The sequence below is a fragment of the Bufo gargarizans genome, chromosome 3 (assembly GCF_014858855.1).
Source record: "Bufo gargarizans isolate SCDJY-AF-19 chromosome 3, ASM1485885v1, whole genome shotgun sequence".
Lineage (NCBI taxonomy): Eukaryota > Metazoa > Chordata > Amphibia > Anura > Bufonidae > Bufo > Bufo gargarizans.
This window is the reverse complement of record NC_058082.1, coordinates 32,677,036-32,689,766: the sequence shown is the minus strand read 5'-3', so window position 1 is coordinate 32,689,766 and position 12,731 is coordinate 32,677,036. Positions and strand designations below refer to the sequence as shown.

Sequence of the window (12,731 nt, the reverse complement as noted above, 5' to 3'; positions counted from 1 at the left end):
ATCAGAGGCGCTTTAAATGATGGCAGGTGCATGCTGACTCCTATATAACATGATTTTGAATGTGATTGCTTAATTCTAAACACAGCTACATCCCCAGTTATAATGCAACCACAATATTTTAGTTGTTTTTTGTTTTCTTCCCTCCACCTAAAAGATTTCAGTTTGTATTTCAATTGAGTTATACAGTTTATAGGTCACATTAAAGGTGGAAAAAGTCAAAAAAAAATTACATCACAGAAACCTGACATTTTAACAGGGGTGTGTAGACTTTTTATATCCACTGTATACCATTAGGGAATAAAATATTATCACTTTCTACTCTAGACCACCAGGGAATACAATATTATCCCTTCTAACCCTAGACTACCAGTTATTAATCCCTTCTTCTATTATAGACCACCATGTCATAAAGTATGAATGCACTTCTTCCCTAGACCACCAAGTAAGGGGCTCTACTCTGGAACAGCAGCACCAACGACATTAACCACTCCATTACCTATCACCACTAGAGATTTTGCAATTAATATTACATTTCTTTTTCTAATTTTATGATGTCTAAGCCTGGATGTCCTGTTGTCTCATGTGTCTTATGGTCTGTGGAATATCATAATTAACTTTTCTACCACATACTGTAATAAAATTTCATTCACTAATGCTGAATATACAGTGGCGGAAGAGAACTAGATTTTGCTTGCGATAATTAAGCTTATGCCATTTTGTCTTATTATCAGAGAGAGGGAACTTGATATGGAGTTCACAGGGTTGTGAAGACTGATAATGTCTGACAGACGCTTGAATCAGCTTTTCCTCATGATCAAATAGAACGACTGCAAAGTGCATGAAAACACACTGACCTAGTTTCATCTCCAGCCTTTGAGATCGAGGACTTCTTCAGGATGATCTAATGTCTGAACAAAGCCGGAAATTTTATGCTTAAAAACATTAATGCTGATGCTCAATGAATCACAGTCAGTCTATGAATGGACGGTTTTACAATGGACAGTTCTTCAAGGCTGACTTGTCACAAAGAATTATGTTCATCTGCTGGCATATACTTAACATGACGGTGATTTGTACAGTACTTGATAGATCTTTGCCTGTTGTGTTTTATTTTTGGCTGTTCTTTTCTATTGTCAATCCAAAATTGTCAATGGTGACCTAATCAAAGCCCTGGGGTTCTGGATTTCAGATCTTTAGGTGTAACATCTGCATGCTCTCTTGTGCTTACATGGGCTTCCTCTAGTCTCCACCCACACTTAAAGAAGTACATACAGTACAGACCAAAAGTTTGGACACACCTTCTCATTCAAAGAGTTTTCTTTATTTTCATGACTATGAAAATTGTAGATTCACACTGAAGGCATCAAAACTATGAATTAACACATGTGGAATTATATACATAACAAAAAAGTGTGAAACAACTGAAAATATGTAATATTCTAGGTTCTTCAAAGTAGCCACCTTTTGCTTTGATTACTGCTTTGCACACTCTTGGCATTCTCTTGATGAGCTTCAAGAGGTAGTCACCTAAAATGGTTTTCACTTCACAGGTGTGCCCTGTCAGGTTTAATAAGTGGGATTTCTTGCCTTATAAATGGGGTTGGGACCATCAGTTGCGTTGTGGAGAAGTCAGGTGGATACACAGCTGATAGTCCTACTGAATAGACTGTTAGAATTTGTATTATGGCAAGAAAAAAGCAGCTAAGTAAAGAAAAACGAGTGGCCATCATTACTTTAAGAAATGAAGGTCAGTCAGTCCGAAAAATTGGGAAAACTTTGAAAGTGTCCCCAAGTGCAGTCACAAAAACCATCAAGCGCTACAAAGAAACTGTCTCACATGCGGACTGCCCCAGGAAAGGAAGACCAAGAGTCACCTCTGCTGCGGAGTATAAGTTCATCCGAGTCACCAGCCTCAGAAATCGCAGGTTAACAGCAGCTCAGATTAGAGACCAGGTCAATGCCACACAGAGTTCTAGCAGCAGACACATCTCTAGAACAACTGTTAAGAGGAGACTGTGTGAATCAGGCCTTCATGGTAGAATATCTGCTAGGAAACCACTGCGAAGGCAACAAGCAGAAGAGACTTGCTTGGGCTAAAGAACACAAGGAATGGACATTATACCAGTGGAAATCTGTGCTTTGGTCTGATGAGTCCAAATTTGAGATCTTTGGTTCCAACCACCGTGTCTTTGTGCGACGCAGAAAAGGTGAACGGATGGACTGTACATGCCTGGTTCCCACCGTGAAGCATGGAGGAGGAGGTGTGATGGTGTGGGGGTGCTTTGCTGGTGACACTGTTGGGGATTTATTCAAAATTGAAGACATACTGAACCAGCATGGCTACCACAGCATCTTGCAGCGGCATGCTATTCCATCCGGTTTGCGTTTAGTTGGACCATCATTTATTTTTCAACAGGACAATGACCCCAAACACACCTCCAGGCTGTGTAAGGGCTATTTGACCATGAAGGAGAGTGATGGGGTGCTGCGCCAGATGACCTGGCCCCCACAGTCACCGGACCTGAACCCAATCGAGATGGTTTGGGGTGAGCTGGACCGCAGAGTGAAGGCAAAAGGGCCAACAAGTGCTAAGCATCTCTGGGAACTCCTTTAAGACTGTTGGAAGACCATTTCAGGTGACTACCTCTTGAAGCTCATCAAGAGAATGCCAAGAGTGTGCAAAGCAGTAATCAAAGCAAAAGGTGGCTACTTTGAAGAACCTAGAATATTACATATTTTCAGTTGTTTCACACTTTTTTGTTATGTATATAATTCCACATGTGTTAATTCATAGTTTTGATGCCTTCAGTGTGAATCTACAATTTTCATAGTCATGAAAATAAAGAAAACTCTTTGAATGAGAAGGTGTGTCCAAACTTTTGGTCTGTACTGGTTATTACCAACTCACCACCAGTATTCTAGCAGTGTAATTTGTTACACTCTAATTTAGTTGCATCCATACATTTTGAACCTTTTCATTATGATAACCTGGTCATGTGCTCTAATCAGTGGCGTACACACAATCCATGGGGCCCCTGTGCAAAACTGATCCATGGGCCCCCCCCCCAAATAGGAGATTATGGCAATAGTAGATTATGGGGCCCCTGTGTCCCCGCCCACCCTCAAGCCACACCCACGCACAGCTCTACCGATATATCGCGCCCATACCTCTTACATCCAGTGACGTCTCCTTTGATGTACAGTAGATGTTCTCTTTCTTCATCTTCTCCATTCAGACCGGACCACCATGATGATTTCTTTCAGCCATCTCTCATCTCTGCAGAGTTTGACAGACAGACATCTTAGTTTCCTACCCCCATCAGACCCCATCAGACCTCAGATCAGCCCAAAGACCCCCAGTCAGCCCCCATCAGACCTCAGATCAGCCCAGACCCCCAGTCAGCCCCTATCAGACCTCAGATCAGCCCAAAGACCCCCCATCAGACCCCCACTCAGCCACCAGATCAATCATCAGCCCAAAGACCCCCAGTTATCCCCCATGCCCATCAGACCTCAGATCAGCCCAAAGACCCCCCATCAGACCCCCACTCAGCCACCAGATCAATCATCAGCCCAAAGACCCCCCATCAGACCCCCACTCAGCCACCAGATCAATCATCAGCCCAAAGACCCCCAGTCATCCCCCATGCCCATCAGACCTCAGATCAGCCCAAAGACCCCCCACTCAGCCACCAGATCAATCATCAGCCCAAAGACCCCCCACTCAGCCACCAGATCAATCATCAGCCCAAAGACCCCCCCAGTCATCCCCCATGCCCATCAGATCTCAGATCAGCCCAAAGACCCCCATCACACCCCCCACTCAGCCACCAGATCAATCATCAGCCCAAAGACCCCCCCAGTCATCCCCATGCCCATCAGACATCAGATCAGCCCAAAGACCCCCATCACACCCCCCACTCAGCCACCAGATCAATCATCAACCCAAAGACCCCCAGCCATCCCCCATGCCCATCAGACCTCACATCAGCCCAAATACCCCCCCCCCCCATCAGCCACCAGATCAATCAGCCGAATTGCCTTGCTTTGATGGGATTGCCAGATTGGGGCCTGGGCTGATTTGATCATCTGAGGGGTCTTTGAAAGCAAAGACCCCTCAGATGATCAGATCAGCCCAGGCCCCAATCTGGCAATCCCATCAATAAATTCAGGCTGCCTCCCAGGGTCCCACTGCTGCAGGTCATTGTTCTCAGCAGCAGGCCAGCTGCTTTACAGAGTCTGACTACTTGAGTAGGGGGCCCTGGCCTGCTGCTGAGAACAATGACCTGCAGCAGTGGGGCCCTGGAGCAGCCTGAATTTATTGATGGGATTGCCAGATTGGGGCCTGGGCTGATCTGATCATCTGAGGGGGTCTTTGAAAGCAAAGACCGTCTTTGCTTTCAAAGACCCCCTCAGATGATCAGATCAGCCCAGGCCCCAATCTGGCAATCCCATCAAAGCAAGGCAGATGACTGGGGGGGGGTAGAGTTTACAGTCACTGGCACTCGTCTCTGGCAGGAAAAGCCCGCAGCAACAGGGCACACTGAGGCCCCCAGCCCCCCAGGCATCCCCCCTGGCAGATAACCGGGGGGGAGGGTTTACAGACTACAGTCACTGGCACTCGTTTCTGGCAGGAAAAGCCCGCAACAGGGCACACTGAGGCCCCCAGGCATCCCCCCTGGCAGATGACAGGGGGAGGGGGGGAGGGTTTACAGTCAGACTAAGTGTGCCCTGTTGCGGGCTTTTCCTGCCAGAGACGAGTGCCAGTGACTGTAAACTCTCTCCCCCCCCCCCGTCATCTGCCAGGGGGGGGGGGGGGCTAGGGGCCTAGTGTGCCCTGTTGCTGCAGCCCTGCGGGCTTTTCCTGCCAGAGATTGCCATTGCCGCTGCCCCACCCTGGTCATCTGCCAGGGGGGGTGCCTGGGGGGCTGGGGGCCTAGTGTGCCCTGCTGCTGTGGCCCTGCAGGCTTTTCCTGCCACAGATTTTCCTGCCATTGCCCCCCCCCCCCGGTCATCTGCCAGGGGGAATGCCTGGGGGCCTTGTGTGCCCTGTGCTGGCTTTTCCTGCACCAGAGAGATGACGAGTGCCAGCCCAGGGTCCGGTCGGGTCGGGTCCCCCCCCGGCTTTTACTTACTTACCGTCGAGTTACCGTCTGGCAGGACAGGGGTACTTCAGTTCTTCTGTTCTTCCAGTCGGCGCCTCGGCGGTCCTTTTCTATCTGACGTCCTTTCTGAGTCACGTCCGGATCCCATCTGAGTTCAGGCGCGTGTTCCCGCGAGACCTGCACAGGAGTTCACACAGGTCTCGCGGGAGTTCACTGGCCCGGCGCCGGCGCTGACCCCAAGGAGGAGGGAGGAGGGCGTGGGAGGCTACTTAAATGTGAATCAGACGGATGCAGCAGGGGCCAGGGGTCTGCAACTGCGACCCCTGCAACCCCTATATGTACGCCACTGGCTCTAATGTGTCTCTCCTGTGTGGCTGACTTACTGTGAACTATAGGATGACATCATCACCAATCAAATCTCTCTTGCTGCTATCAGGCCCCTCTTTAACCTCCATCTTCCTCTGTATAACAATATATTCTGTTAAAGATATAATGTCTCCTCTACCCAAAGTACCAGGAGTGCAGATATATAGTAGGCGAATGTATACAGTGATTAGATGAAGTTATACAAACCTCCTGACTCACACTCCCTGCCTGTACTATCTGTGTGTGCTGACTCTCCAGTGTACTTCTATGGGATGTAGCTTTACACTGATCCTCCTGCATGTAACAGCTGACAGGGGAGAGAGAGATGACAGGAGAGTAGTGATGAGTGGCAGGGGCTATATTCGAATTCGCACTATTTCACAAATATTTTGTAGAATATTCGTCATATATTAGCGAATTTCGAGAATTCGAGATTATTTTATTGAATGCGATAAATTGACAATGTAAAATGTCATAATGTGAATTCGTAATGCGAAATACAGGCGTGGGTCACTTTGGCTACATTTTTCAAGGTGGTTTCCTTAGACTGGAGAAAATGGTTGGCACGGCAGAACATTACAATAGCGTTATATGCAGATAGAGTCAAGTGCTCCAATATATTTGCGATTGCGCTGATCGGCAGTGATTAGAATATTTTATCGCACTACATGCAACTTCACATTTTAGCAGGTCTGACGACAGATTACTGATTGGTGCACTAAGTATTTTTGTGAACTTGACATTGCTTCCTTCTCGTTGGCCCACAAGCAAGATGCAGAGTGGAATTATGTGTTCAGATGGAAAAAAATGGCAAATATTATATATATAACGAATATATAGCACTATATTCTAAATATTCGAGAATTCCCGAAGTGGCGATATTCGCAATAAAAAATTGCTATTCGAATATTCGTGCTCAACACTACAGGAGAGAGGGAAGCTACATCACATGAAGACCCTGCAGTGTGAGAGGACAGCAGGTCTTCAGGCTTCTCTTACGCAGTTCAGTGTGTGAGACTCTGTCCCTTTCTGTCTCTGCAAAGCCAGGCATGATGGGAAATGTATGAAATGAAGGAATCAAGATGGCTGGTAACCTACAAATAATATATGTAATAAATCAGGTATACACAATGGGACAGATTTATCATTAGCTCAAGTCAGAATAATGGAGTGAAAAAGTCGTAAACTTTTGCGCAATCGCTTAAACTGCGCAAAAATGTGCGACTTTTTTCTGCTCTGCACTATGCTCGCCAGTTTTCTGAATGTGGGCGTGTTTTCTTATGTAAATGAATCTCTAGACAGATTTACTATTGGGACTATTTAAAAAGTCGCAAAAAAGTCGCAATTTCACTCCAGTAAGGACCATGCTTATCTTATGAGACTTTTTAATAGAACATGCTACTTTTTCATAAAAACTTGCGACTTTTTCGTAAAGATGTGCGACTTTTGTAAAGCTGCTTACTGACGGATAAACTGCTACCGTCAAACCACATTTATTACAGTCTTAAAGGGCCGATCATAAATCTGACTTGGCTAAAACTGACTTTAGCCATATGTGAAAGTGGAGTGAGCTGGCAGAGTCGTGATAAATCTGGCCCAATATGTTTAAGGGCCTCTATCTTATTCTTTAAAAATGGCCTATATTGCACAGTATAAGCAAAGAAAAAAATCCATGAGTGCTTCTTTAACTGACTTCTTTTCAACCTGACACTAAGGCACTAAAAATGTGATTTAGTGGATTTACAGTTGCAACAAAAAGTATGTGAACCCTTTGGAATGATATGGATTTCTGCACAAATTGGTCATAAAATGTGATCTGATCTTCATCTAAGTCACAACAATAGACAATCACAGTCTGCTTAAACTAATAACACACAAATAATTAAATGTTACCATGTTTTTATTGAACACACCATGTAAACATTCACAGTGCAGGTGGAAAAAGTATGTGGACCCCTAGACTAATAAAATCTCCAACAGCTAATTGGAGTGAGGTGTCAGCCAACTGGAGTCCAATCAATGAGATGTGATTGGAGGTGTTGGTTACAGCTGCCCTGCCCTATAAAAAACACACACCAGTTCTGGGTTTGCTTTTCACAAGAAGCATTTGCCTGATGTGAATGATTCCTCGCACAAAGGAGCTCTCAGAAGACCTACGATTACGAATTGTTGACTTGCATAAAGCTGGAAAGGGTTATACAAATATCTCCAAAAGCCTTGCTGTTCATCAGTCCTCGGTAAGACAAATTGTCTATAAATGGAGAAAGTTCAGCACTGCTGCTACTCTCCCTAGGAGTGGCAGTCCTGTAAAGATGACTGCAAGAGCACAGCGCAGACTGCTCAATAAGGTGAAGAAGAATCCTAGAGTGTCAGCTAAAGACTTACAAAAGTCTCTGGCATATGCTAACATCCCTGTTAGCGAATCTACGAAATGTAAAACACTAAGCAAGAATGGATTTCATGGGAGGAGACCACAGAGGAAGCCACCTCAGACAGTGTTTTGGTGCCTACAAACTGATGGCTTCATTTCATGGTAGAGTTCAGGTGTTCCAACCAAAGAACAAAACATACATGTTCTCATATGTCACATGCATTTCATTTTTATTTTATTTTGGAACCTGGAGAATTAAACCTGGAACCATAGTCAGGCATTTCGGGACCAAGGCATTTATGTGTAGATAAACACTTCCATGCTCTTTCCTTATTTTTCCAACCCAGTCCAAGTCTGTCAATCATATATCATTCCTACAGACAGTATTGTTGTGAAGGAATGTAACTAGGGGGAAGGCTGTCATTCAATGTATCGTGGGTGCTGGGGGGAATGTCAACAAGCCACTCTGCCTTGGTCATGGTATTTTAGATACAGAACTAGGGCAACAATCAAAATTTTATCCCAGGTGAAGCAAAGCCTATCTACGACTAGGTTTGGTACCTAAGAGGAAGGTGCCCCAGGGATAGGAACAACCACATAGCAGCCCATAAGCTAGAAACGTAAACTGTTCTCTTTAGGTTTCCATTCAGTTTAATGGGAGGTACTTTTGAAATTTCAGACGGTTGGAAAATAGCTTTTTAGATACTTTTTCAAAGTCCCCAGGTTGCACTACCTGCTATAGATAAGTGTCTTGCTTATCTATAGCATGCAATTTTGAGTGCAACCTGGGGACTTTGAACAAGTATCTAAAAAGCTATTTTCCGACCGTCTGAAATTTCAAAAGTACCGTATAAGCATTTGAAGACACTATTGGCAAAACCACCTATCTCTGAAAGTTACGACGAAGAGGGAAAAGTTTTTATTTCTTGCTAATTCTTAGTTATTGAACAAGTGCCAGACAGTTGTTAAAATGGAGCGTGATAACTTTAACGCGCCTTGCTGATTTGAATATTTATGAAACACACCGCTATTACACAGCCCTGACTTCTCAGCCAGGATGTGCTTCGCATTGTAACCAATTGCACTAATTTGTTTTATAGTTTTGGGCCCGGAAGAGTCATCATAAGGCAAGGGCACGTTGCTCAAAACTTCTACCTGATTCTCTCGGGCACGGCTGTAGTCACCAAAGTGTCACGCAGTAAGAAGACGGGGGAACATTTTTCTAAGACGGTGGCCTTCTTGAAGAAAGGGAAGTACTTTGGGGTAGGTTGTGGTTGGTTTATTATGCCGTTCGCATGACAGAGTTAGAATAAGCCGCTCTGCAGATAAGTGGATGTTTGTAAATTATAATGAGTAATACATTCCAATTTATGTTCTGTGCACCGGGGAAACATCCAGGGGCTTGATGCTGATTTAAAATCAATCAATCAAGCTTTAATGAAAACTCTCGCACAGAAATCACAAAGCAGGGCTCAATGCCATAGCTCTGCCTGAATCGAAGCTCTAGCAAACTAACTTTCTTTAAAAAGTGTTATCTCAATTTAGCAGTCCCCTACTGGTACTATGAAAAAGCTGATAGCCTACGTGGATCGGAACATATTCCTAATATACTTGATAAGGTTGCAGTGCAGTGCCCTATTTCTTTAAAGGGGTTGTCCAAGTGTTTTATACTGATGACCTATCCTCAGAATAGGTTATCAGTACCTGAGTGGTGGGGGTCCGACACCCGGCATCCCAGCCGATCAGATGTTTGAAGAGGCCACTGTGATCACCATAGTTCCGGTGAGCACTGCCAGCATGGCCACCTTACCAAGCACAGTACCGTCCATTGGATAGCAGCTGTACTTGCTATTGCAGCTCAGCCCCATTCACTTGAATGGGACTTAGTTGCACTTAGGCCACATGACCGACGAATATGACGTCACTAGCTCTAGGGTAAGCTGCTGGCTCCAGTGAGCGCCATGGCTTCTTCAAGCAGCTGATCAGTTGGGGTGCCAGGAGTCGGACCCCTTCCAATAAAATACTGATGACCTATCCTGTGGTTGACAGGTGACCCACAAGGATCAGAGACACTGGTGCGAGGAACCGAGGGGTCAGGCTAATTTGTATTCAGCAACAGGCCGAGCTCAGGGCATGCTGAGTTTGTGCAAATCTGTGAAACAAGTCTGAGTTCAGGACAGCAAAGTGTCAGTATGGTAAACAGGCACAGGTCAAGCAGCAGAGGGTGAGAGTCAGGAATCAGGCAGAAATCTGTACAGAGGCAATCAGATATAGTACACCTTAGCAGCAACTAGTAGACTAGTGAACATATTGCTAAGGGAAATAATGAGACAAACAGCACTAAATATATAGCAGAGCTGATTACCACTTTAAAAACAGCCTAGTAGCTGCACACAGAACCACAGAAGGGTTTAACCCCTGCAATACTGAAGAATGAGGTGAGGTTCAATGAAGAATACCCCCAATAGACACACAGGACGCTGGCCCCAATGCCCACTTTCGGAGCGCTGGACTTTCAACAGACATAGGGTGAGTGGAGAGGCTCCTGTGCCTGTCTGAAGTAGCAGGGTGTTGTGGAAATTTTATTAGGATATGTATTTAATATATTGTGCATTGTCATCATGTCTCTCAGTGTCAGGGTAAACCATTGGAGTGGATATCTTCCCGTGTATATACTGTCACAGCTGCTGGGAGCAGAGGTCTCCGTCGGCGAATGGTTCATGTGCTAAGCACTGGGCTGTGGGCCGGGGGAGACTGATGTGTTCAGCAGAGCAGTGTTTTGTTGGCTGATGTATAGACGCCGGCTAGGGCCCCCGCGCAAGACGCGGATTTATTGGCTTGGCGTGGATGCATTTGTTAAGAGAACAATATATGAAAGGAACGTGTGTTTGTTGTCTCTAGTGCGCCTGATCAGCCGCTGGAGATAATGACGTTGTCCTGTAAATAAACATGCATGAGGATCATAGTAACTTTATCTGGCATTGATCACTGAGCAAGGCTGGATAAAGTTAGCTCTAGTGGTAATGGTAGGTTAAAGTATACATGTGTTTGTTAGCTGGTGGTTTGTCTTCCTATGTCATCACTTCCTGTATGTCATCACTTCCTGCATCCTTGTCTTGGGCCAGCCCCTTTTTTACACCCTTTGTTAGTAAATAAAAGAACAGACTGGGCATGGAGGAGGAGGGGTGGCTCAGAATTCAATCAAGATGGTAGCACCTGGGTCTGTCTCTAACTGCAGCTAAGGGAATGGGGATTTAACTTTTTCCTTACACAAACTTTGATGTGAGCTGATTACAACTATTAATATTTCTACAACAAGTGCAATGGTGTACACAGACCGTCAAAGTAACAGAAGGGACAACAGTAGGGGGACAGCAGTGTGCATGGGCCACCAAGGGGACAACTTGTAGACCAGAGATTACATGTAGGGGTGCATGGGGGGATTAGGGCAGAGATTATGGAGGGACAGGTTGTGGACTACAGATTACATGTTGGGAAGTATCAGGAGATAAGGTCAGAGATGTATGGAGGTGGCAAGTTATGGACTAAAGATTACAGATAGGGAGGTATCAAGAGATTAGGACATAGGTGTATGGAGAAGACAGAGATTATGTGTAGGGAGGTATCTGGACATTGAGGCAGAGTTGTGTGGATGTCGGTGGATCAGAGATTACTGTGGAGAAATATCAAGCATGTATGAAGTGGAGTGGACAGGTTCTGGGTTCAAGATTACATGTCACATTTTGGGAGATTAGGGCAGAAATTATTTAGATTTTAGGGAAGGGTTGTAAATTACATGTGGTGAAGTCTCAGGAGATGAGGGCAGAACTAACTGACCATTGATCTATCCCCACTGTGCGGCATAATGCTACATTGTCCACATGTGTAACCCTTGACCTCAACCAAACTGTAAATCCACTGCTATAACCGTACTAAGCTACTTTGCATACCAAATACAATGTATGTCTTCAACATCAGCATTCATAAGTGTGGGGTCCCTCGTTACTTCACCCACCATCTTGTGTGTGGGCGGGTTGGAGGTAGGGAGGAATCAGGGTATTAACTTCACGGGTGCACCCACTCTGCATAAAACAAAATTGAACTGTCAGTGCCTATTCGTCCTATTCATTTTTATTTAGCAATTCTTCACCCATAAAGGTCAGCTTGTGGTTTTTGTTGCAATTCTTGACAATTTTAGCAGCAAAAAAGCACATGACCATGACTGAGAATAGACTGTGCATGCCTGACCACCTCTCCAGCCAGAAATAGGGAAAATGGCCTCCTCATTCTCTATAACACTATATCACTTGTCAATGAGCTTTGAAAAATCAGGCTATTCACACGCCAGATATTCTCATGAATCTTCTTTCTCATACACTGATTGGCTGTGCATACTGAATTACCCAGAATCGAATGCAATCATTTTCCAATAGATATTTTAGCGCTTCACTCCCTATGGAATGACATGTAGTCATGAGAATGACCTTCTCTAGTCTTAACAGATAGACTTTCAAGCAGCTGCGCATCTTGAGTCATAAACACAGACAAATGTGGAATTTTTTATGTCTGGCAAAGCAAATCATTCCAAGAACTACATAGAATTGGAGCTATGGGAGCTTACAATTAGATTTGAAAGTCAATTAATGCAAATCTCTAAAAGAAACTTTCAGGGAGTAGGAAGTTCAGTAGGCTGGAATCCCAGTTGGCATCTAAGACCACAGAGGACCGCAGCAATGAGCAATTTCATGGAGCTCAGTCATGAGGAGAAGAGAATGCACCAGCCATGGTTGTAGAGAGGATGCTTGCTAATTAGTGACACCTGACTCCTATACCTGTGGGCTTCTTAATTAACTGGAGCTGAGGATTTCTCTGCACTTATTACAGTGTAA

At 44.9% G+C, this 12,731-nt stretch overlaps 1 protein-coding gene across 1 annotated transcript in view; it reads left to right on the top strand.

The window, feature by feature from the left end:
- The window catches only part of LOC122931342 (cyclic nucleotide-binding domain-containing protein 2-like), an 89,187-nt gene that overhangs the window by 63,567 nt on the left and 12,889 nt on the right, over positions 1 to 12,731 (top strand). The window contains exon 5 of the mRNA XM_044285405.1: positions 8,943 to 9,105. Within this exon, the coding sequence (XP_044141340.1) occupies positions 8,943 to 9,105 (163 nt within the window). The remainder of the gene's footprint in view (positions 1 to 8,942; positions 9,106 to 12,731) is intronic.